Here is a 26,570-nt window from a genome sequence, read left to right on the forward strand (position 1 = left end):
GCAGCAAAGCCCAGATGAGAGAACAATCAGCCAGGCTCGGGAGCCCACCCTTTTAATACCCTGCCTCTGCATGAGACCATTCACCCAACAGCAGCTGGATCCCAACAGCGGCAAGAGACGAGGCGACATGTGACGAGCAGAAAAGGCTCAGAGTAAAATCTTGTAAAGGGGCAGCTACTTATTTCCTCATCTTGTGAGAAAGACTTAGAACGTGCTATTTAAGTCTAAGAGGTTAAAAAAAAAAAAAAAAGGAAGACAGTCATTAGCAAGAAATAACATCTTCATTCTCACTTAAACTATTTTTCAGAAATCCTCTCCTGTTTTTGTTTGCTTTAATAACTATCTTGGGCTTCCCTGGTGGCTCAGACAGTAAAGAATCCACCTGCAATGGAGACCCAGGATCAATTCCTGGCTCCAGAAGATCCCCTGGAGGAGGGAATGTGTACCAACTCCAGTATTCTTGCCTGAAGAGGTCCATGGACAGAGGAACCTGGCAGGCTACCATCAATGGGGTCACAAAGAGTCAGATGTGACTGATCAACGAACACTTTTAACTATCTTGGGCAGCATTCCAACCAGCATCTGGAGATGATGAAGTTTAACTCAGCAGGAGTCAAAGAGAGAAAGGGCACTTGGAGCTCCAGCACCAGTGGCTTCCTGGGGACAGGAGTGGCTGCCGCTAGGACACCTTTCCCAGCTTGGAAGCTGAACGTGGAGTTGTTTCAGCCCCACCAGAGCTCCCTAACGGCAGCTCATGACCTCATGTTGACAGCCACCTCTAACCAACACCACCTCACCCACTCCCTCAAATGCAGACCTGTACTTCTCCATGGAGGCAGCAAAGCAAAGGCACTACCTAAGGAAGGAAGAGGGCAGGGACGAGAGCTGGAGACGCAGGAAGCACGATTTATGTAAGCACTGTTTTGCACAAGCATTCTAAAATTTAATTTCAAAGCTAAGGTACTTAGGAAATACCTTCTCCAGCTTCTGACCTTAGAAAAACTCAAGCTGGACCTCATTTTCCTGTAAAAGCTTCAATCTTCTCCTTCCACAAAATGAGATTACAAGAGGTATTTTTTAAAAAGGTTTTATTTTAATCCTTCCTAGAGGAATACAGATTTGAATGAAATACATTCATTCCATAAATACATTAGCAGCAAAACCTTCCCACCAGTGTCCTCTCCACTCCAGCCCAGAGGTTGTGCCTTAGAGCAGGAGAGCATGTTCCATCAACCATTGACTTCAGGATGTTTGCTTCTTGCTGAAAGCAGGCTATACATGAGAAAAACCAGATGACAGATCAGATGGGTAGGTGAATTAAGCTGGAACCCTGAAAATACATCCACATGGTGACCATTTGACCTTCTGCACCTTCCAAATCCTCTGGAATCCACAGTGTTTAACTGATGAGGTCCTTCACCACAGACAACTGGGAGCGCCTAACACTGCAAACACACCAACATGTCTTCTCATTCTGAGCTGGCAACATTTTAACGGTGTCTTGATCCTTTTCAGAGAATCAGCCAGATAGAAAGGATCACTCCCTCCTTCTTTCCATGGGCCAAGGTACCTCTCTGTCAGTTGGTCCACATGTCCTTGCTATCAGGAGACAATGCAGCAGGCGTTACTTGGCTTGTTAGACCTCCAGATACTCTGTCCGGGTGCTGGAGGCTTCACTGGAGACAGAGATGTGTCGAAACCTTCAAAGACCTCTAAGGAACAGAAATCAGGTCTCTCACCCCAGCTTCCATCAGAGCACGTGACAGAAGCACTCTGGACAGTGGCCCAGGTGCCTCTCCTTTTCTTCTCTCCATTAGTGCCTGCTGCCTGGCTGCTCCTTTCTCACCTGCCCTCTAGGTACCTGTGAAATTCTGGGAAGCAAGATCTACCCTAAACTCCCCAGCGGCCAGGAGAGATGAAGGCAGGTGGTGCTTTAAATCTGTGAACCGCCGTCAAGAGTAACAAGCTTACACTGTTACGTTTCAATCCATTCTGGGATGAGTTTAAGTCACAAGTCTGCATAAAACGTAACACCAGAACCACAATCAGGACGACTGTGACGCAGGGACCAAGTCAACGGTTGCTACCAAATCAATGGGTTGGGAGAAAAACGAAATAATGAAAGAATTTAAAATAAATCTGATTTGTTGGGCATGTTATCACCCAGATTATCATGTAAATAAAGAACAGATCCCAAAACCTGACACCTGCCTCCCCATACACCACTTAAAAAGAGGACACGTGCTCTATTCTCAATATTTTTAAAAGTGTTTTCATTAGGATACTCTTCTGTAAGTGCTTTATCCATTCCCATTTAGTCTGTTTTAACTGTTGGCTGGAAGGAATCAAACTATTTTATATAAAAACCACTGTAGTGAATAACTGGTTATGTGTTTTTCCCTTTTGCATTTTCCATCCAGAATAGTCAGCTTCTTTCTATTTATGTGCAGAGAGAGAGTCATCTGCTGAATACACAGCACTGCCGATGCGACAGTCCTCTGTCCCCACCGAGTCCACCAGCTCTTCCTCCTCTGAGTCATCTTCCTCCTCCTCCTCCTGTGCTGATGAACTGGAGGTGGGCCCTTTGCAGGTTTTTAGGTGTCGGGTGAGATGATATTTGGTTAGATAAGCCTTTGTACATTTTTCACAGACATAATCCCGTTTTCCTTCATGTGAATTGAGATGTTTCTTTAAATGATTTGTCCTCAAGAACAACTTGTCACACTTGGGACACTTGATCTGGCGTTCTCTAAGAGGAACACAAGGAAAAAACAAAACAAAACATTTGATTTGGGGTTACAAAAACAACTGAGGCACACACTTACTCTGCACAACCTCAAGACCTTTGTCTGAGAAGCTCTACCCAACTAGAATCAAACTTCTCTATAGGAGATGTATCATATAGAACAGCCATAAGACATGTGTGCAGTTTAAACAGCACAGACTGATTTTGCCTGTTTTAGAATTCTAGGTAAATGGGATTGTACTGTATGTATCTCTTTTGTGTTTTTGCTTCTTTGTGAAATTCAGTCAAGTTGCTTCCATGGCAGGAGGCTACTTACCAATATACCACAACTTGGTTGTGGCGCTGGCTCTGTTGTTAATGGGTACTCTGGGGGTTTTGTTTTTTTAACACCACAGCCAAGACTGCTATGTGAACATTTCTACACCGGTATGTGGGTCTGTTCCTCTAGGGCATATACTCAGGAGAGGCACAGCTGGATCCAAGGATATGCACACCTTCAATTTTACCACAATGATGCTAAGCTATTTTCCAACGCTGTTGTATCAATATACACGTCCATCAACAGCCATTTCAGAGCTCCTGTTGCCCCACATTCTTACTAACTGGAAGACTCAAATTTGAAAATGTTTGCCAACTGACCAACATAATGGTATCTAACTATAATGTTAACAGTAGCCCCTAGAAGTATCCAATTCAAGACGTCAGCAGTGTCAAGGCTGGAGTAATAACCCTGGCCCAGACATCTTAGAGCTGACAAGAAACTTGGGGATCATACAGAGTAAGAATTTTTTAACTTTTTTTGAGCATCTGAACGCTGTTTCTTAATGAAAATCCAACATGTTAAACAGATAAAATGGGGCACTCAACCCTGACTGAACCTTAGACCCACTTGGCGAGCTTTTTAAAAATACTAAGGCCAGGGCTCTGCCCCTGATCAGCTAAATCAGAATCCCTGGAGGTGGGGCCTTGGACCAATCATTGTTTCTCACATTTCCCAAGTGACTATCACGAGCAGTGCTAGGGGCTGAATACCTAAATTGGTATGCTGATGCTTCAGCTCATAACGCGATGGGAGCTGGAGGTAGGGACCTACGGTTTAGATGAGGTTATGAGGATGGGACCCCAATGATGGGGTTATATCCTCAGAAGAAGAGAAAGAGAGATCAGAGCTTGTCCACTCTCTCCTCCACCTGAGCACATAACAAGAAGGAAGCCAGGAAGAAGGCCCTCATCAGAGCCCAACCACGCTGGCACCCTGGTCTCAACTTTCAGATTCCAGAAGTTTAAGAATATAAATTTCTTTTGTTTAAGCCGCCACTCAGTCTATGGTATTTTGATGTGGCAGCTCAAGCTAATATAAGCAGCTAGACTAAATGACCCCAGAGAGCTCTTTCAGTTCCAACTATGTAAAACTATATATAAAATTTGATAATTAATGTATCTAATTTCTAAAATTTCATACTAATAATGAAACCACTTAATGAAAACTTTGTTTTAAAAGGTCATTCTGAGAGTCAGGAATGTAGATCCAGACTCCTTTGGTATTTTAGTGTTTCAGGTTGCACTGTGATTACAAATCAGATAAAAGAGCTGATACAAAAACAAAATATTTATCTAAAACCCATGATAAGAACACCGATACAGTATACTAACGCATATATATGGAATTTAGAAAGATGGTAACAATAACCCTGTGTACGAGACAGCAAAAGAGACAGTGATGTGTAGAACAGTCTTATGGACTCTGTGGGAGAGGGAGAGGGTGGGAAGATTTGGAAGAATGGCATTGAAATATGTATAATATCACGTATGAAATGAGTCGCCAGTCCAGGTTCGATGCACGATACTGGATGCTTGGGGCTGGTGCACTGGGACGACCCAGAGGGATGGTATGGGGAGGGAGAGGGGGAGGGAAGAGGGTTCAGGATGGGGAACACATGTATACCTGTGGCGGATTCATTTCGATATTTGGCAAAACTAATACAATATTTTAAAGTTTAAAAATAAAATAAAATTTAAAAAATAAAAAGAATAAAGGTTCCATTTTTGATGTATTTCTAAATAAAATACAAGCTAATGTTTTCTCCCTCTTCTAACACTTGCTAAAAGCGAAGGACCACAGAACCTGCTCTCTTCTATTTGTCACTGTAACTATAACACAGGCTGGACAATTAATTACAGTTGGATTCATGCAATAAATTCCTAACGAGCTGTCCAATATTTGGCCTTCTCCTCCTTCCACCCCCTTGGCCTGCTGCCAGAGTAGTCTCTATAAAACAGACATCTCACCATGACATTCTTTCCCTTAAAATCCTTCAATGCTTGTGCAAGAATGTGAATACATTTAACATCACTGAGCTACACACTTAAAAAGGGTTAAGACAGAAAAATTTATGTGTTATATACCATAACGAAAATACGCACATGCACACACACGCACAAAGCAGGGTAATTCCTGGTACATGGGGAGGAAAAATGCCCCTATGACTCTCCATTATTCCCAGAATGAAATTTAATTTTGAACTGGATAAAAGGCTCTTCATTACTGGCTGCTGCCTCCCGCTACTGCTCTCACATACATGGGGTGCTCTCACTATAGAGAACCACTTTCATTTCATAGTCCTTTTCACATTCATGTTTCTACATACCCCGTTTCGTCTGTCTAGCAGACTATTCCCTGAATAACTCTAATTTACCTTAACACTTAGCTCCAACTACCAGGAAGCTTTCTCAGGATACTCGCAGACTGGGCGAGGTAACCCTCTTCTATAGTCTTTCAGGATCCTACACTTACTCTAACATCTGCAACACAGCATGGCAAGTATTTACTCTTCTGTTTCTCTTAATGGCCTCTGAGCTCTTTAAATCCAAGGACCATTCTCATCTTTGTATTTTCACCATTTAGCAAATTGCTGAACTTCAAGGAGGTACTTAAAAATTTGTTAATCAAATGAAAGTATGTTTCAAAAATATAAAAGAAAAAAGGAAATAGAGTAGAAGTGAAAATAAGAAAACAAAGCAAGCACATAAACTCTTCCAGGATAAACAAGAACCTTAGCTTTGTGACCTATGTGGTCGGAACACAATCTGTGTGGTCAGAGAACACAGGCTGTGTGGAACACAGGAGACAGCTACAGGCGCCACGGCGGGAGAGAGACAGTGAGCAGGCACACACAAGCCCCCATTCATCGCCTGAGCAACGGTCAGCTACAGGTCACTCACTGCGTGTGGATGAGCACGTGCTGCTTGAGGTCTTGCCTCCGCATGAACAACTTGTCACAGTAGTCACACTTGAGGTTCTTCTCCCCCGTGTGGATGACCATGTGGGATTCCAGGTGAGCCTTCTGGGTGAAAGACTTGTCACACAAAGTACACCTGTAGTTCTTCTGACCTGCATATTAACCCGAATGATCCCACTGTGAATCAAAGTGCCAAGAGCACTCTCGGCATGGAGAGACACATTGTACAGGTATGTGGCAGAGGCAGGAATAAAACAGAATTGACTGGTACCTGGAACCTCACATTCTAGGACTGTCTACCTAGAGCCACTCAGAGCCACTGAATTATATGCTGCGACTAAAGCTAGTGAAGCTAACAAACCTGACCTATGACTGCTTATCTACACACACACTCTTTACTGTTTACAGCTAACACACGATACAAGTTCTGGGGGAAAAAAATCACTTATAACCCTAGTGCCTAACTTAATTCAATCTTTTTTTTTTTTTAAAAAAAGACCTCAAGAATTCTAGTACTTGTCCATAAGCAAACATATTTTTACAACCTAAATTTTAGTTTTCTTTTTTAAATAAAATACATGTCTTCATAAACCAAGGATGAAATAAAATCTTTTTAAGAATGCAGAAAAAAAGTTACTCTAAGTCAGGGGTTAGCAAACCTTTTCTTATAAGCCATTCCGAATCTTAAGGTTTGTGGGCCACACACACTCTGCTGGAACTACTCAGTCTTAATGGAAAAGGATAAGGAAGAATTTTACCTTCAAAGCTTTGGAGAAAATGACCCAACCAAGAAAACCAAACTAAACCAGTTATTGTTACAGTGCATATGATAAAACCTTACAGCTAAGAGAAAGGGTTTGGTGTGCATGGAGTTTAGAAAATAGAAACTCAATAAATTCTGGTGGTATTCAACAAACAATATTCAAAGGACAGAAACTGGCTCTGGCTAGTGACAGGGGTGACCTCTAATAGTACGCTCTAGCTGTTTCTGAAGAATTACCTTCAGGTCCAAACACATAGATGAACTCCCTGATTATTAACTGCATTTTCCCAGTCACCTTCAAACTATGACTAGGCCACCTGGAAGATGGAGCAACTTAGTAATATTCTCTGAGGAGGCAGTTATTCCACACAATTCATGACCCAATGAAGTCCTCCTGTCAGCCAGCCAATTCTCTAACATCTAATCTCAACCCTATTTGGAAAACTTGTCTTGCTGCCACGCCCTTACCAATTTCTAATTTTTCAAAATCCCACTTCATGGTCCAGGACAGCTTACCTGTGTGTATCTTAAGATGGGTCCGCAGGTTGCTGGGATCACTGAAAGCCTTGCTACAGAAATCGCACTTGTGGGGCTTCATACCCATGTGACCCATAAAGTGGACGTGAAGTTTGGAAGGAGAGATAAAAGCCTGGGGGCACATGGAGCACTTCCACTTCCTCTCTTTGCTATGGCTCGGCCCATGGCTGCTGCTGTGGCCGTGGCTAGGAAGGTGGTTATGGATGTGGCTGCTCAGGTGGGCTTTGAACTCAGTATAGGAACTGCACTCCTTGCCACAGTTACAGAGATGCACATCTGGGTGTTCAGGAACACCTTAAAAATAAAATTACTCAATGTACTTACTTCAATTTTAAAACTTAGTGATTGTTGCTTCTAATTTTCCCTTCTATCAAAATTTCCAGCTTGCCCACTACCTGTAGAATTAAACAAATCTTGTTCAATGGTCTAGTGCCAGCATCTCAAATAGTGTGTCGGGCACATAGGGAAGACCTGGTAAATACTAAACTTTAAGGCATCTTCCTAGGCAATAAACTGAAGATTTTGTTACACACAAACTCTTGTGTGTGGGGGGGCGGGGCAGAAGTTTTATTACAGTGAAAAAGGACAGAGAACGCTTCTGACACAGACATCAGAAAGGGGACGGAGTGTCATCACTTGTCATTATGACACAGTGCAAAGAAAGAGACTATGAAGGTTAAATCAACTCACAGCATTGTCCTTTATGACCTTAAAACTAACGGTTCGAAAAGGAACCCAGGAACTGCAAATTCCCCAAAGTCCTAACACAAAGTTCATGCTGCCTGGCTGGTATGGCTGCCTGGTTCTTCAGCATATGAAGAATTTCACAGATCTTAACACTTCTATCGTAAGGTTAATATTTTGCTTTTACATACACAAAGGTATGTGGTTTGCTTTTGCTGCTGCTAAGTCACTTCAGTCGTGTCCGACTCTGTGCGACCCCATAGACGGCAGCCTACCAGGCTCCTCCGTCCCTGGGATTCTCCAGGCAAGAACACTGGAGTGGGTTGCCATTTCCTTCTCCAATGAATGAAAGTGAAAAGTGAAAGTGAAGTCGCTCAGTCGTGTCCGACTCTTAGCGACCCCATGGACTTTAGCCCACCAGGCTCCTCCATCCACGGGATTTTCCAGGCAAGAATGCTGGAGTGGGGTGTTCTGCTTACACATAAATCATTACCAAAACTATACTACTGATCCTTGGTATTTTTACTGTGTTAGATTCATGACAAACAAATCTTATATATAAACTTACCAATCTGCTGAGCATAATCCCGGCTGTAATAAAAAAGCAGTTCATTTTCAGGAGGGATATCTTGGGAAGTACAGAAGTAGATTTTTCCATCATGGGGATAAGCCACCAAATTCTGTTCTTCCCGATTCCTTTAACAAATCAAACATATTAATTTTATCTTATTATTTATTTACTTAAAAATTTTTGGGGGGCCACACTGCATAGCTTGTAGAATCTCAGTTCCCCATCCAGGGAATGACCATCAAGCATATTAATTTTGAAATATATACTAAATATATCATATCCCTATAGTGAAATCTTACATGAAAACTTAGATGTACTATTTCTCTAGGTCATTTCTCTAATTACCTATACTACCTGTTAGGGTTAACTTGTTTAGAAACAGAACTCTTACTTCAGTATATCACCTCATTGCTCTTTATAGTCAGAGAACACTCTAGTCTACTGCTAGAAGAAAAGTAAGTAAAATGAAGCCTTAAAACACTATGACAAAGACACAGAAATAGAATTAACACAGCAGCCTAAGGGGTTGATTGCATGTGTGCATGCTAAGTCACTTCAGTTGTGTCTGACTCTGTGCAACCCTACAGACAGTAGCCCTCCAGGCCCCTCTGTCCATGGGGATTCTCCAGGCAAGAATACTGGAGGGGGTTGTCATGCCCTCCTCCAGGGGATCTTTCTGATCTAGGGATCAAACTGGCATCTCTTACGTCGCCTGTACCGGCAGGTAGGTTCTTAACCACTAGTGCTGCCTGAGAAGCCCAAGGGGTTGACCAATAGCCAATATAAAGAAAAGGAACCTACTCAAAAATTCAATGGTAACTGTATCATTTTTTATTGCACTGGTAAATTGAACAAGCTGCTCATAAAAAGGGGATAATTTCTTATATTTTAATTTATAATCACCATTAGTCAACAACTACTGGAGTGAAGAAAATTAAAAGCCTTAGGCTTTAAGCTATGTTCAGATATCACTGTCATTGGATTCTTCAATTCTTTCCTATTGCATTCAAAGTTTCCTACTGAAAAATATCCAAATCATAACTATTTATTGCATCTCACCTGGCTTTGCGCACAAACATCATCCAATTACATTCATTTTCGTCAGTTGTAATGATGCAGAATTCTAGGACACCATTGTGGTATATCTGCCAACAGAAGGCAAACATACACATCAAATGAACTGACAAGTTCTTGCAATAATCTCATTTACTTTGCAGTAGGTACCAGCTTTCCTAGCCAGTGTGAAAACACATGGCTGTCCTCTCACGTGTCTGTCATTTCACCAGTCACCCTATTTCCAGCAATAAAGACCACTAGAGATCTACAGTTAGTGCTCAGTATACAGAATCTTGTTGCTCTTGATTAGTCACATTTTGGCTTGACTGGAATAGACATAAAAAACTCTAGTTGTCTTCATCACCCACCACACAAATGAACATTAAGGTCAGAGAACCACCTCTTATTTTTTTCTCCAGTCAACCTAGCATTCCTGTGTTCTCGTCTGGACAACACAACTAAAGTCCCCAATGCCAGTGGCACTTCACCTCTCCAACTATCACAAGACCCATTTCTGCCTTAATTCAATGTTAACGAGCATCATTCCCAAACTACTAAGATTCTATATAAACATGTTATAGGAACAGGTGTGTATATCAGAAACTTAAGTTTTCAGCCCCTTTCATTAGAAAACTAGAGAAATAATCTTAGCTTCCAAGTCTAGAATTGTTTCCCTAGCTAAATATTTGAATGCTTTAGCTGATTACAAAATAAGACTTTCAACATATAAACAAAGTCCAAAGCCTGAGCTGCCACAAGTAATAAAAATGAGCAGTCATTGGGTTACTAACAAAATGGAGACTAAAACAGTTTATCTTCTATATTCAATATCTGACATTTTGCTATGTATTATAATTTGGCTACCAAGAACAGAAAGTAGTATTCAATGACTGATGGATGACTGGCACTGTATGAATCTTGGCTAAGTTTGACTTTTACATCGCTTTTAATTACTTCATTACTCTAAAAGCATCCAAAAGTCACAGAAAATTTCCAAAAACACTGACCTTCCAGATATGATTAACCGCCTTGTCTGTCCATTCTGCTACTTCCATGGAGTGACTTTGCTGGCCAATGAGAGGCCCGAAGCAAGTCCGAACAGGGATGGTTTCTCCAGTCCACACACCTATCAGTGGAAGGACACCAACTACACAATCAGTGATTTAAACGTCTAATAGGATAGAGAAGACAGTAGCTTAACTCATGCCACGAGTCTTATTTTCCATGAATCTATGAACTGCTGATATTCTAGCACTCCTGAAAGGTAGGTACGTCTTATGGGTTCTATTCTATAAATAAGGAAAAAGTAATGAACAGATTAGACTGGGCTCAGGAGAAATATGCAGATTAAGAAGCAGTATCAGAAATTCCTGAACCAATGTTTATACACATTGAGGAACCATGTCCCTCAAAGTTGATACATAAAAAGGATCAGACAACACTACTCTATTATAAAAAAGTAAAGCAATTACTACAAAATAAATCAAACTTCTAAGATCATTTGTGCTTAAAGCACTGCTCTTTATTACCTAGGTGGTTTAATGCTTTCAACTGACTGATGCCTAAGCTACACCTGAAAGAACAATGAGTCTAGTATCGTATTTTCAAAGAATGGCACAAAGATTCAGATACCACGTTACATTCCAGTATGGATAAGCATACCGTGGCAGTCTGTATTTCTTACTCTCTTTTCCTAAGGAGTATTAAGCAATTTATAAACATTGACAGAAAGTATTTTTGGTGATAAAAAGTTATAAATGGTAAATTTTCCAGGTTTTATAAAAGAAACTAAGTTTCAAAGAGTGATTTGTCATGATAATTGACAGTGGATGATACAGCTGAAAATACAAGCCAAGTCTTCAAAGATTCAGCCTTTGAGGAGGATTCTCTCCTCTATTCAATCCTGATCCTAAGAAAGGGGAACTTTTCCAATAAAGTGTTCAACCTGATTTAGTGCTATCACCACTGGACAAGTATTCCATAAAAGGATATTCAGCCATACACTGACTTCTGGATCAAGCAAGTAACCTCTAAATTATACACATCCACTTTTACAACTGTACCCTACAAAGGAAGAAGAGACTTTGATCAAGTTTTATGGTTCCCAGGGTCTTACCAACATCTGCTCCCACAATTGACTGGCGGAGAACAAGCTGCTTTGGGAGAGAAAGCCTGGCTCTGCTCTCTATTGGAGTGTCAGGAACAAAAGTCACCGGTCCATGATCAGGGCAGTCTGAGGGATAGGCTCGGTCACAGAGAGTGCACCCTGCAGATGACAAATGTGAGACATAAATGGGGTCAGTTCCAGCAGACAAAGACCACCTGCTTTATTTAAATGTGAATTATTAAAATGTAACCAGTATGAAGCAAGGTTCTAGGAGAAATGCTCTGATCAAAGGGCCACTTTATTACACGTACATGTATACCCACTCATATCCTTCTTCAGCAAGATTCGATTTTTTTTTTTTTTTACTACAAATGGACAAGTTTCCTATTCAGTGCATAAGAAAAACGCTGATCAAAAAATAACACATTACTTCAAGAATCAAGTGTGTCATTTCTTACATTAAGTGGACGAGTAATTCCTTCAGATATGATGTTCTGAAGTCGAAAAGATTCAGAGTCTACCAAACTCTGAGAGGAAACAGCTGAAACGCTGTCGGTGATGCAGTGACAACACAGCACAACGCAGTCAGAGACGCTGACACCACCGCTCGCGCCTGCTTCACTGTTAACAAACTGGCTGACCACGTTTGGATGACAGGTTCTTAAGACAAAGAAAATATGCAGTCTGCTCTTCAGGACAGCAGGTAAGATCATACTCTTGCAGACATGTTTGCTTAACATTCTTAATTTCTTATTGTTCATATGGTCTCTCTTTTTGTATTGTCAAAAAAACAATGCTGACTTCATACATTGTTCTATGCTTATTGTAACTTCACGTTTACAAGCTCAGGAGTGTCCTCCTCCACAAATCTTTTGCTCTTTACTTTCCTTTCTCCTTGATAAGGAGTAGTATTCATGACCCTATTTCGTCAATGACTGTTCAAATTTTCCAAATTCATTCACAAAACAGCTGAAATACGTAGAACCACAGTCTTCTAGGCACCTTTATTCCCCTAAACAACCTATTAGAAATTACCAGTTAAATGGCGTAAAATATCAGTTAAAGTTTTCATATTTAGCCAAAGTAGTAATAATACGTTACTTCTTCAAGTACTACTTGATTTAAAATTCTTTAAAATCAGACTAGAGATCCCCTACACTCTATGAGGACTTATTCTCCAATGCTCCTAATTATAAACCATGTTAACTCTTCAAACAAAGGAGATTCAGATTTCATATGACAAAAAAAGGGTCATAGGCTTCCTTCAAAGAGAATACCAATGGTGAATAAGTCATGTAAGATGCTGAACATCATTAGTTATTAAGGAAATGCAAATTAAAACAATGAGATGCCATTTCACACCTACTATGATTGCTATAAATACACATTTTTTTTTTTTACAAATAAAATTCAATTATTACTAGAAAAAAAAGGAAATCTTGGCAAAGATGTAGAGAAACTGGAACCTTCATACACTGATGCTGGGAATATAAAATGGTGCAGCTACTTTCGAAAACAGTCTGGCGATTCCTCAAAAAGAGGAATTTCAATCCCATATATATCCAAGAATTAAAAACATACGTTCATTCAAAAACCTGTATGTGAATGTTCATACCAGCACTGAATAGTCAAAAAGGAGAAACAACAAAATGTTCATGAAAAATAAATGGATGAACAAAATGTGGTATATCCATACAATGGAATATTATTCTGATACATGCTATAACGTGGATAAGCCATCACAACATTATGCTAAGGGAAAGAAGCCAGGCACAGCCATATACAGTAGGATTCCATTTATATGACATGTCTAGACTAGGCAAATCCATAGATAAAGCAGTTTAGTGGTTACCTGAGAATGGGGAGTGGAGGTAAGAGCAACTGCTAACAAGGTTTCTTTATGAAGTAACAAAAATTTTTGAATTAGATAGTAGTGATTGTTGTCACTACAACCTTGTCATTATACTAAAAACCACCATTATACTAAAAACCATACACTAAAATGTGTATGTGAATTACATTTCTTCTGAAAAACACTCAGAAGCAAGAGGTTCCACTTGCCCACTTGAAAAAGGATCAACAGGAGACGTCCCTGGAAGTCCAGTGGGTAAGACGACAGGTTTTGACTGCAGGGGGCACAAGTCTGATCCCTGGTCAGGGGACGAGGATCCCACACGACGCTAGATGTAGACCCTCCCCGCAGAAGGATAAATAGACTGACTTAAACCACCTCTTACCTTCTCCTCAATTAATGACTATACATTAATTACAATCCTGAATTATTTTAAAATTATAAATTTGAGACTTTAAAGGGTTAACACGAAAGGTCTCCCCACGGTTTGGCTTCAGTAGCACTAGAAGCCTCCTACTTTTCTGACCATCCTGTTCAACTTACTTTAGAAGCTCTTCCTCTGCCACTGTACCTTAGCATACCTAGCCTTGTCATTCCACACACTTAACTAGGATAGGATCTCACCTCACTTCCATGGCTATGATTAACACCTTAATGCTGAGGATTCCTGAATATTTCCGGATAGATCTCTGAGCTCCAGACTCAAGTTCTCACCCGACATCTCTAGGTATCACTGGATACTGAAATCAACATGTCTGACACTGGACTCACCTACACGCATCAAAAACAAAACAAGGGACTTCCTGGTGGCCCGGAGGAGGAACCTGCCTACCACTGCAGGGGACATGGCTTTGTTCCCTGATCCAGGAAGATTCCACATGCCTCAGAGCACCTAAGTCCATGGGCCTCAAAGACTGAGGCCCACGCTCTAGGACCCGTGCCTCACAACAAGAGAAGCCACAGTGAGCAGCCCACACACCGCAACCAAGAGTGGCCTTCACTGCCCACAGCTAGAAAGACCTCACGGAGTAAGGAAGATCAAGGGCAGCCAAAAAAAAACCACTCCACCTCCATCGTTCATCATCCTAAGGAATGGTCACTATCCACCTAGTTTCCCAGCCAGAAACCAGTAATTTCTCCTTAAACCTTCTCTCCTCCAACTTCACCCAATCAACAAGATCTATTCAGTTTTCTGTTAATATTTTCCACTTTTTCCATCATTATCTATATTCTAGATTGGAATACCATGACCTTGCACTTAAACCATGGCATCTTTACCTCTCTGCCACTAACAAGCCTGCTACCCTCACACCGCAGCAGAACCCCTATCCCAACCCTCCCTCCTCAAAATCCCTGTCTGCTCTTTGAAGACCCTCTGTGTGCTGGCCCCTACTTCTCTCATCACATATCCCTCTCCCCACCTCTGTTTTTTTTTTTTTTTTTTTTGAGGCGGGGAGCGTTGTATTTTTTTGGTTGTACCGCACCACATGTAGGATTCTAGACCCCGATCAGGGATCGAACTTGTGCCCCCTGCAGTGGAAGCTCAGAGTCCCAACCACTGGACCACCAGGGAAGTCCCTCCCCACCCGTTTTATGCTTCAGCAATCCTGAACCACTCACAATTCTTTCAAACTACAGGTGCCAGTTCCCACGGGGCACACTGTTCCTCCTGATTCTCCACTTTGGACATGTCTGCTCTTCAGGTCTGTGTTAACACATATGTAGTCTTCCCTGCACTTTCCACAGTCTGGTGAGACGCTCCCAGCTCAGGCTCCTTTAGCACCATACACTTAATGCCACCTTTCCACTCAGTATACCATAACGCAATAGCCTGTTCACTAGCCTGTGCTTCCCTTCAGACTGTAGGTTACTTAAAGCCTCTCGCAGATTATTTTTATGCTGCATCTAGTACAGAGGCTGGTGCCTGCTAGCACTCAGCATGTTTACTGCGTGAATGAAGCGGTAGTGACACCAACAACTCGACTTTTTATATTGCTTTTGTTACTGTTGCCCCATAAAAAGAACTTTTACCTGCCAAACTATGGTAATTTATATGCATTCTGAGCAAAAAAAACCCCAAAAATTTTACTTGTATCCACTTACATTTTTCCACAGGGATGAAAAATTACACATGATCTAATAAATTCGTCTTATGTAGAAAAAGAGCATGGCAGGTCACACAGAATACCTTACTGAAATTTACTTATATAATTAACTCTGTGAAACCTTGGGAAATAAGTATTACTAGGCTAAGCTTATCTGTAAAATACAGAAATGACTGTTTTCTTACTTCAGGAAGATTTTTTAAGAACCAACAGAATGTCTATATGTCACTTGGCTTATGTGAGAAAAAGGCACCACATTAACACAAAGGACAATACACAGGCAAATAGAAGTTTCAAAGTCTAGTTACTTTCTACACTCCTGTAATTAACACCTGACTTTGCGACTAAACCTGTTAAGGATGATGACCCTTTCTATCAATATCTCCAAAAGAAAAAGGCTAAGCACACTCACAAATTGTAAACAAGGTTGCCATATTTTCCTTGTTTGAATTGGAGTCTTCCATTTGCAGTGAAGGCGGTACAAAAGAAAGACTGTCTGAAGAAACATCTACATGACCTGTCCCCATAGCAACCTCCTGGGTGATGGAGGAGACAGCCACAGGTTCTAGGCTTAGGCCAACTTCATGGAGGGAAACAGACTCTAGGGAGGCGAGGTTGTGTGAGGTAGAGAGTGCCACGCTTACAGAGTTGGTGCTCATGGCCACGGTGTGGATGGAGTCACTGAGGGCACTGTCAGACATCCCGTTGACCCGACTTGCAATGTGGTCTGTCTCCATGACCACAGGGAGCTCCAGGCCGTTCCCATGCATGGGTATCACACCACCATGTCCTACAGTTTCTGCTGCAAGGTTGCTGCTCACAGAGTCCACAGACAGAGGTTCATGACTTCTGGAGCCATTTGGGATTTGGGTATGCTCGCCTGCAACACCATCCATCGTCAGCTCTTCTGCCATTCCATCTGTAGAGATCGGGCTGGTGACCCTAGAGACGTTCTCCATGGTGATTGTTGTGTCCAAGGCCACCTCATGACCATCAGTGGGATGAAGACTTTGGGCACCATGTGTGTTCACAGAGCGAGAGTCTATTGAAACAATGCCTGGTTCTAATCCAACATTTCCATTGGACTGATAGGGATCTAGCGCTGAAGGGTTATTGGCGATAGATAATGCTGTATTACCATCAACATTTATGGAGTTAGGGTGAATATACTGAGGAGGTGGTCTGTCAGCTAAATAAGACAAAATGCCTGGGAAAAGGAAAAGATGAGATATCAGTAACTTTTCAGTATATTAACAATTCCAAATGCTAAAAGCTATTTTTCTTACAAATGCAACTAAAGTAAAATAAGCTCCTATCTATTTCTTTGGTTTGATATATATATATTTTATAAATAGCAACATAATACACCATAATTCAGTTTTGTGAAACTCAGAAATCATAAAAATTAACGTTCCTTTGAAGTCACTAGAAATTAATCATTTCTGCCATTAATAACATATACATGGTTGGACTTCCTGAGTCCCAAGATGCTGAAATTTGCTCTATAAGAGCTAAAAGGTCAAATCATTTAAAAGCAGATATTCCATATGAAAAATAAAATTTAATTAAATATAACTAAGTTTTTATTAAACTATCAAGAAACATTAGGCTCTATTCAAAATAAGTCACAATTATACTTGCTTTATTAAAACAGAAAAAATATTTGAACATTCCTGTTAATGAGTATATGGTGAAATGGTACATGCTGTATCTCCAATAGAAGCCCAAATTTCTAAAATGTCTTTGCAAAGTATTGAGTATATATAATAAAAACCTCAAAAATATTCATACCCTCTTGCATAAGAAACTCCTTACGGTAAACTGCCCTAAATCCATTTTGTAAATAATATACCCAAAAATATTTACATAACAGTAATAAACAAACTGGTAAAAAGTGTCCATCAATAAAGACTGATATAATAAACCATGGAATAAACCATCAGTAGAATGTAATATGTCATTAAAAAGGATGATTATGAAAACCATGTAACAGCTGGGGAAAATAACTATGTAAAAATAGAGAAAAACATTAAGTGGAAAAAAAAGGGTATATAATTGTACTGCAAGTACTACAGTTTTCATTATGGAAAACAGTAAAAACCACTACACAAAAATAAAAGGTAGGATGGAAGTACACCAGAAAGACAGATGATGGGACTATGAATAATTCCCCTCCCTATTTGCTAAATTTTCTGTTATGAGTATATAATATTTTAGAATAAAAATTCAGTAAACTTTATAATAAACAATGACACTACAGCAGGACATGTGGTTGGTAGGAATTAGAATTGGAGAATTATAAAAACTGAACTAAGGAGAATTATAAAAACTGAACCAATTATAAAAACTGAACCTAGAAGAGACAAGGGAAGAATTGTTTATGTGCCATTAAGAAATTAACCTTTGTCAAATTGCTATATTAATAATGTTATCTATATGTTCTAAGAGGAGAAGTACATAAATACAATGTTCCCCCCACATATCTAACAGTGACAAAGAGAAAAAAGCATCATTCAAGTCTTTGAGAACTGAAGTTAACAGTCGGCTGCTATAAGGACTTCCCGGATGGTCCTGTGGCTAAGACCCCATACTCCCAATGCAGGGGGGCCTGGGTTGGATCCCTGGTCAGGGAACTAATCCCACATGCTGCAGCTAAGATTTTGCACACCACACCTGAAGATCCCACATGTCTTGACGAAGATCGAAGATCCCAAGTGCCACAACTAAGACCCGGGGCATCTAAATAAATAACTAAAACAAAACAAAAAAGGGTCGGATGTATTATTTCTTGTAAATTTCCAAATAACTGTAACACTTACCAGGTAAAATGGTTCTGAAGTAACTGCTCTCAAGGTGGGGGTAAGGTGGTGGAGGTAGGGTGTAGTTTCTTTCAGGTAACCCACACATCACCCCTCGATCCCCAATACCCATTGGGAGCATCAGAGACAAAGCAGAAGGTAGAGAGCTCAGGGAGGGACCCAGGTTTGGAATCGCCACTGGCAGGCCTACAAAAAAAAATTGTTTTCCTCAATTAAAAGTAAGTACTTTAAAATTCTGTAATCACTGGCTAAACTCTTACAAAGATTTTTGCAACAGGCAAAAATCTCACCCAGTAGCCCTTTACATCCCCAGACAGACAGTACTGGCAGACATCCACAGACAAGCCCTAAATTTAGTCTGCAAGTCAGTTTTAAAATGCCAACTTGATCGTTCAGTTATCTGTATTGCTCTTGGGTACCAAAACATTTAACTACAATTTAAAACCTAGTTTAAATACAATTTAAGAAAACAATTTATTTAGACATAAAAAGAATGGAAAGAAATATACACCGAATTTCAAAGAAATATATCAAACTTCAGAGTGGTCTCTAAGTAGTGACAGTACAGATTTTTTAAAAATATTTTTTATTATACTTTCCATTTTATATGGTGAGAATGTATCACTTTTAAAAATTTCATAGATATGCTTCTACTTGGGGAAAAAACCTAAAGTCAGATGTAAAACTACATGTATATCTTGATATAATCTTTTGCATATATGCTATACTTCCTGATTTTTAAAAATTCACACACAATATCCACCTTGGACTACATCTATCCACACAATGCTGAAGTGACCCTGTGGCTTCCCATCATAATGAACTCACCAACTTGGGCAGTGCAGATTTGCACTATTTTTGCCACTGGAAGTATTTTTAAACAGGTTTTTCCTCCTTAATAAGAGTGTCTACTAAACGGAATGCCTAAGAAATAAACAAATGAGTTAACAACTAATACATTTTTTAAAAATTTCTTTTGTGGACACTAAAAGGAATGTGAAGAGACCTTAATTTAGATGAATCTTATTTAACTGCTGCTGCTGCTAAGTCGCTTCAGTCGTGTCCGACTCTGTGCGACCCCATAGACGGCAGCCCACCAGGCTCCCCCATTCCTGGGATTCTACATTTTAGTAATTAAGCAGGTAATTCTCTAGAGAGAACTATTTAAACTTGCAGATTTAAAATACTCTTAAGCATTAACTCTTATTTTGATAAACAGAGTCCAATACATTACAATGTCAGAGACCCGCAAGAATCACTAGCTTACTGCTATAAGACTCAAGAGCTTGCTTCTTTTCTATTTCAATAGAAAGAAAAAATTCAACTGGGCAGATAAAAAGGTTTTAAATGTACAGTGCTGGGGGAAAATGAGCTTTCCGTACACTGTTATTCTGTCCGAGTACTGAGGCTCAGGGGGAGTTCATGTAGGAGCTCCCTCTCTGAGACCTCTTCTTTGACCATAATTCTAGGTCTGGCACATTTGTGGCTGGTGCAAGTTTCAGGTATGATAGAGAACAAAGCTGAATTTCTCATGTGTTCTAGGAAGAGTTAGTACAGTAATTCTCTCCTAATAACCCAGGGACAGAATGCCAAGGGCAAGGATAGATGAATGGGTAATCTTAGATAAAACGCCAAGTCAACTACAGCTCTAGACAAAAGGGCACTAACTCAAGAAGAGTACAACCAGGAAAACCTGCTACCCCTATCCTACCCACTAGAACTTCAGTACTCTACAAAAATGGCTACCACAGGTGAAACTGCCATTGACCTGCTGGGCTACTCCCATCCACTCTGAAAGGGGCTCTGACCCATTCCATTTAGAAAGGTTAAGGCAATTAAGTGTTGGAATCCAGTCCCTCTCCCTTACCACTCACCTGGAGCAGGGATGGCATTGTGAGTGGGTGAGGCAGCCAACCCCAGGTGACTCCCTGAGACCGGCAAGGCATTGCTCACAGAAGATGAAGTCAGCTGCTCCATCCCCACAGGACTCAGGTTCATTTCATTCATCCTAAGAAAGATTAGACACAACCAGTTATGCAAAAATTGCCTCAGTGACTCTGTTTAAGGTACTGAAGAACCTAAAACAATGGTGGTGCAGAGATACAATTTGATCAACTACAACTTCATTTCTATGCACACAGCTCTCCGATAGTCTTTCTACTGATAAGGAAATCAGGATTCAGAGATGTTAACTTGGCTGTCATACAGCAGAAACAGGATTTAACTCAGGTGTGCCTTGTTCCAAATATTAAGCATGCTATTTAGAGCAAAGTTTGCAATCCTTAGAGTACACCCGCAATGAGGCGTTTTTGTGTTTTTAATTCACTTGTTTTCTTTCACAGTATCTCATTTCTCCAACTGGTTTATTACCTGAAACCAGGACTTGTTTTAACTTACTCAAAGAATTTTTACTAACTCTTTTCACCAGAGGTTAAAAGTGATACTAGGTCTGAATTAGACTGCAAACAGTGTGAAGAAGCACGGTATCTTCTCCATGGATCAGCATTTTATTAAAACTCTGTATAGATACCTTAATAATTAATCAATAATCTTAGTAAAATCCTCCACATAACAAGGTTCATTAGGTAAGCTAGATACTTTATAAAAAAATTACTTCATATTAGCTCACTAATTCTTCAAAATAAGGGAATCGAGGAAACTGAGTCTCAAAGAGGGCTTATCATACACCCCAAATCACAGAGCAATTAAACGGAAGAACACAGATCATGCTGCAAAACACTGTCAAAAAGCTTTTCAATACATCAAACTTTTTAAAATCTACAGACCATTTTCAGCAAGCTGAGAATCTGAGAACTGCCTTTTCTATGCAATCTATCTTGCACTGCCATTAGCAGTATCATTAGAGTAACAGGAACACTCGTAAGACCCTACTGGAGGTTATCAGGAAGTATTAGTTCCTATGTCAGAATTTAAAGACTGTCCAAAAAAAAAATTTTAGAGACGGCCATATCATAAACAATTTCAAGAGTCCAGCCAACAGGTTATCCAAAGAAGGTCACCAGGAACCTCCAGTCCTTGTATCGAATATCACAGTGATGCAAGGTCTTATGTGTGTGCCTAAGTACATGGGAGAAGTGAAGAATAGGAAGGGGACAAATGGATCTACACACTCCTTAGCAGTGAAAACAAAACATAATAGGTTTTTAACCTGAAAAATGGCTACATCAGCTATGAATCAACATGAAAATAGTAATTACTAACACTGATTACTCCCTTACTATAGGTATTAGACACTGGGCTGTGATAACATGTAATGATCTCACCTAATCCTTATAACTGGGCTTCCCTGGTGGCTCAGTGGTGATTAATCCACCTAGCAATGTAGGAGACGGGGGCTCTATCCCTGGGTTGGGAAGATCCCCTGGAGAAGGAAATGGCAACCCACGCCAGTCAGTATTCTATATGGGAAATTCCATGGACAGAGGAGCTGGCAGGCTACAGTCCATGGGGTCTCAAAAGAGTTGGACAGGACTGAAGGACTAAAACAACAGTAACAGCAATCCTTATAACTACTGTGAGTAGGTATTATTCTTAATCCATTTTAGAGATGAGGAAACTGGGACTCAGACCAAGAAACCCAAAATTACATTAACTAGTAAGGGGCAGATTTAACTCCAGATCTGCCTAATTTACAGAAGTCACAGAACTGGCATTTAAATCCAGGTTCACCTAATTTAAGACAGCCAAGCTCTTAACTAAGATAATTACAATAAAAGAACTGTTTTGCCTTTGACAGTCAGTTCCAACACTCAGGATCTGTGTGTTTACACAGTGGAGTATGCTTAATGTCTGACATAAACTGTGCAACCCCATAGACGGCAGCCCACCAGGCTGCCCCGTCCCTGGGACTCTCCAGGCAAGAACACTGGAGTGGGTTGCCATTTCCTTCCCCAGTGCGTGAAAGTGAAGTGGCTCAGTCGTGTCTGACTCTTTGTGACCCCATGGACTGTAGCCCACCAGGCTCCTCCGTCCATGGGATTCTCCAGGCAAGAGTACTGGAGTGGGGTGCCATTGCCTTCTCCAGACATAAACGTATTCCTGCATTATTCCGTATTTACAGACTTCAACCTTACCCCAGGCCAGGTATCTCATAAACCTCAGCTCCCAGACATTAATTAAGTGTACAAAGCTAACTGAGGACAGTACCCTGTACAGAGTAGGCACTCTGATTTGGATGAAGCAATGCAAACTCATTCTTACTAGAAAGACAACTAGAATCACATTAGCAAATGAGGTGCACCTTATGAGGGATGGCACATTAATAACTGTATTTAATTATGCTATACAAGGAAGATCCCACATGCTGTTGGGCAACTGAACCTATCTGCCTCAACCATCGAGCCCGCACACTTTATAGCCCGTGCTCCGCAACAAGAGCAGCTCCGGCAATAAGAAGCCCGTGCACCACAACCAGAGTAGCTCCCGCTCACTGCAACTAGAGAAGCCTGCATGCAGCAACCAAGACCCAGCACAGGAAGGAAGGGAAAGGAAAGGAATGTAGGAATTCCCTGGTGGTCCAGAGGTTGGGGCTCTGTGCTTCTACCGCAAGGGCCATGGGTTTGATTCCTGGTCAGAACCAAGATTCTGCATGCCACGAGGAGAGGCAAAAAAAATTCAAAAATTAAAAATAAAAGAAGTGGCTTGACAGAAAACAACAAAATTCTGTAAAGCAATTATCCTTCAATTAAAAAAATAATTTTAAAAAAGTGCAAAACTCCGTACAACCTAAAGACACCATAGCTACCATAAATTTCAAAGTTTCTGGGTTTGATTCTCCTGTAACTTTTTATAGCTACAAACATTAAAACTTTACAGTCAGTAGAGCAGGAATGACCTACAGAAAACGATTACAGTAATTCTTTGAAGTACAATTAAAAGCTTCCCTGGTGGCTTTGACGGTAAAGAGTCTGCCTGCAATGCAGGAGACCCGGGTTCAATCCCTGGGTCGGGAAGATCCCCTGGAGAAAGAAATGAACAGAGTTGCCTGGCAGGCTACAGTCCATATGGTCGCAAAGAGTTGGACACAACTGAGCCACTTTCACATACATAGAATTAAAAGTCTGTAGCTTCAAACTCTATACTGAAAATTCCTGAGTATTAATCTGTGCAAATAATCTCAAGATAAAAATCAAAATGGTGTTTCTAGGCTGACTCTTAGACCTTCTCAAACCAGTTCAAACCAGAGTTAATGTGAGGCTCAGCAGATTTCTGCTTTGTTGTGAGTCACCAAAATGTGATGATCTCAGCAGCCATAAACCAAAGGTAACTAGTATCCCACAGAGACAAAGCAGATGAAGGGAATTTACAATACGATCCTCCTAAGACACTCATTCCAAAGTGCAATTCTATCCTAGCTACTTTTCATACAGGATTCTAGGAAGCAATGCTGGGAGAAGGGCCAGAATCAAGATACTGTACTAAGCTCGAAATTCTTCCCTACGTATATTCGTTGTAGAATCATTCCCTTCATCTTCTCTAGTTTACATGACCTATGTATGACCCATGGGGCTTCCCTGGTGGCTCAGACAGTAAAGAATCTATCTGCCTCCAATACAGGAGACCTGGGTTCAATCACTGGGTGGGGAAGATCCCCTGGAGAAGGAAATGGCTACCCGCTTCTTGTCTAGAGAATTCCATTGACAGGGGAGCCTGGCGGGCTACAGTCCATGGGGTTGCAGAGAGTCCGACACAACTGAGCACACACACAAGTACGAACCATTCGCTCATCTTACTAACTTTTTGTTAGAATGACATGTAAGAACCTAACTGAAATGCAGCCACTTTGCAAATGCAATGGACAATTTTCAGTAATTCGAGTGAATTTTTAAAATCTTCCTTATCCTCAACAGCCTATGAAAGGGCCCTTTAAAGAACAGTCAAATGTAACTCTTTGGCACATTTCTATACTGTAGAGTATAGTACTTTCAACATTAAGTCTGAAGAATTAAGAACTTAATTTCTCTCTATTACCAGCCAAGCCAGCTGGTAACCAGCAAATTCAAGGTGAAACATGGTAATGAGCTAAAAATACACCTCGAAACTCAGATTCAAATATGTAATTAAAGGCGCAAATAACTCAAAGGCAAGGATGAGGATGCACAACAAGCCAACAATCAACGTGTGGCTATTCAGAATAACTACTCACATGTGGCGCAAATCAAGCCTAATCAGAGTATATTCAACCCAATACTGGTTTCTGGATTTCCTGTTCCCTTTCGGACAAATCCATTTGCAAATCGCACCTGTAACCTACCCAACGGCACCACAAACAAAGGCATTCTTAAGTCTTATTTGCTACATGTTTTCCAAACATGTCACCAGCGCTCGGCCCACTAAGCTACTCACCTGTGATGCATCTGCTGGGGGCCAAGGGTCAGAGAAAAGCGCACACGGGTGGCGGGGAACCGGCATCAGGGTTTGCGTTCCAAGGTCACGTGCTACCGCATCTTGCTTACAACCGCTGCACAAACGCGGCCACTCGTCCCCGGGGCCGCCCGGGACCGCCCAACTTCTCCCGAGGGTCGGCGGCCGCGCACCCTGCCGCGAGATGGGGCATGCCAGGGGACACCCGGGGCCTTTCCTCCAGAAGCTTCGGGAGGGGGGCTGCCCGACCTGAGGGAGAGGACAAGGGCGGTCACCCAAACGTAAGGAGGATGCAGCCCCCGTCCTCCACCGCCGGAGAGCCTGGGCCTGCGGACACCGCCTCCCAAGGGCGGCCAAGTCACCCGCCCGCCGGCCTGGGGCTCGCAGGCCGCCCTCGCCCCGCCCCGGCAGGGCCCGCGCGCAGCCCACCTGCCGGTCGCGCGGGGGGGCGCGCGCGCCTGCCCCGCCGCTTTGTTCCTCATCCGGGCAGAGCTCGCCTCGGGGCCCTCCCCGCCCGCACGACCCCCGCGCCCCGGGGGCCGCTCGCCTAACGTTTCCCGCCCGGCCCGGCCCGGCCCGACCCAGCCCACGATCTCCTCCGGGCCGCACCCTCCAAGGCGCGTTTCCGGCTCCTCAGCCACTCTCGGCGCCCGCCGCTCCGCCCCTCCTGCGTGCGCCCCTCCCCGCTACGGCCCGCAAGCGGCGTCCGCGCGCTCACTCCTCCTCCCCTGGCCCATCCCCCCACTCCCGCGCTTGCGCGCGGCGAGGACCCTGGCCGGAGGGGGCGGGCCGTGAGAGGCTAGGCCTGGAGCGCCGCGTCTCAGTCCGGACCGGTCAAATCGATCGCAGAGCAATCGACCCCGTTGCTAAGCAACCGGGGCTGGCCAGAGCCCTGGGAGCCGATTCTGAGTCGCAAAAATCCCCCAGACTTCGGGATTCGGTCTTCGTGGCATCCTTCAGTTAGAAAAGCGTGGGTTCACGCAAGCCTACAAGATTTGAAATAAGGGACTTAACCAGCTATGTTGGCGGTGTTGTCCAGGAGGAATTGGGATTGTATCCAAAATATTTGTCACCACAAGTTACACCTGAAGGTCTCTCAATTTCCCTGCTTGAAGTCATAAAGGGTGGTTTGGGGGATTTTTGTACAGATTACCTTTCCATTCGCTCTTTGCCATTCTTTCCCTACTGCAAGCCAAGCGCTTTGCTAAACCCTAGGGATACTGAGATGGCTTTAAAGGAAAATGGTCCCAAATTCGCAAGGATTGGATATTGTCTATAACACACTACCTGGTAGCCTCCTTTCACCAGCGGACTAAAAGAGACCCAGGAATTCCTCCTTTCATTCAGAAGACACTTATTGAATTACATCTCAAACGTACATTTCAACAGCTTGCAACGTAGTGGGGACTGATGAGTTTTGAAAATTCAGTCTCATGTGAAAACAGAGGCATATACAGTTTTGTAGGAGAGCCTAGACAGGAATCAACTAACAATATTTCCCTTCCTTCTCAGAAGGAGAAGTTGAGGGAACTAATTACTGAACATTTGGCAGGTCCCATTGGTTCTGCTCACTTGTTGAGGACAAATAGAAACCTAAATCAAGAAAGTCTTCATATCACAAGAGAGAGACACTTTTCCCTAAAATGTCACATCAAACCTGGGGCCTAGGGAATGATGATGTCTTATAAAAGCTAAATAATTTCATTC

General features: G+C 41.9%; 1 protein-coding gene across 3 annotated transcripts; it reads right to left on the bottom strand.

The window, feature by feature from the left end:
• Positions 1 to 1,071: 1,071 nt before the first annotated feature.
• PRDM4 (PR/SET domain 4) lies at positions 1,072 to 25,549 on the bottom strand. Of its 3 annotated transcripts, none has more exons than XM_061417224.1 (12): positions 25,473 to 25,549; positions 24,846 to 25,112; positions 20,354 to 20,487; positions 18,480 to 18,665; positions 16,073 to 16,867; positions 11,713 to 11,862; positions 10,604 to 10,743; positions 9,600 to 9,685; positions 8,538 to 8,665; positions 7,265 to 7,579; positions 5,969 to 6,137; positions 1,072 to 2,749 (listed from the first exon to the last, which is right to left on the bottom strand). In XM_061417224.1, exons 2-12 carry the CDS (start codon positions 24,854 to 24,856, stop codon positions 2,437 to 2,439), a joined length of 2,427 nt encoding a protein of 808 aa, XP_061273208.1. In that variant the 5' UTR covers positions 24,857 to 25,112; positions 25,473 to 25,549; the 3' UTR covers positions 1,072 to 2,436. The 3 variants fall into 3 exon arrangements, with proteins under 3 accessions (XP_061273208.1, XP_061273209.1, XP_061273207.1); XM_061417225.1 differs by lacking the exon at positions 25,473 to 25,549 and adding an exon at positions 25,293 to 25,379 and having other exon boundaries at positions 10,604 to 10,722; XM_061417223.1 differs by lacking the exon at positions 25,473 to 25,549 and adding an exon at positions 25,293 to 25,379.
• Between the last annotated feature and the right edge of the window lie 1,021 nt (positions 25,550 to 26,570).

This window comes from Bos javanicus, chromosome 5 (genome assembly GCF_032452875.1).
Source record: "Bos javanicus breed banteng chromosome 5, ARS-OSU_banteng_1.0, whole genome shotgun sequence".
Classification (NCBI taxonomy): domain Eukaryota; kingdom Metazoa; phylum Chordata; class Mammalia; order Artiodactyla; family Bovidae; genus Bos; species Bos javanicus.

Excerpts from the sequence above, each read along its gene's own strand:
- PRDM4 (XM_061417224.1), bottom strand. Across the intron at positions 18,666-20,353 it reads CAATGCCATCCCTGCTCCAG|GCCTGCCAGTGGCGATTCCA; the intron begins GTGAGTGGTAAG and ends TTTTTTTTGTAG. Across the intron at positions 9,686-10,603 it reads CGGTTAATCATATCTGGAAG|ATATACCACAATGGTGTCCT; the intron begins GTCAGTGTTTTT and ends TTCTGTTGGCAG.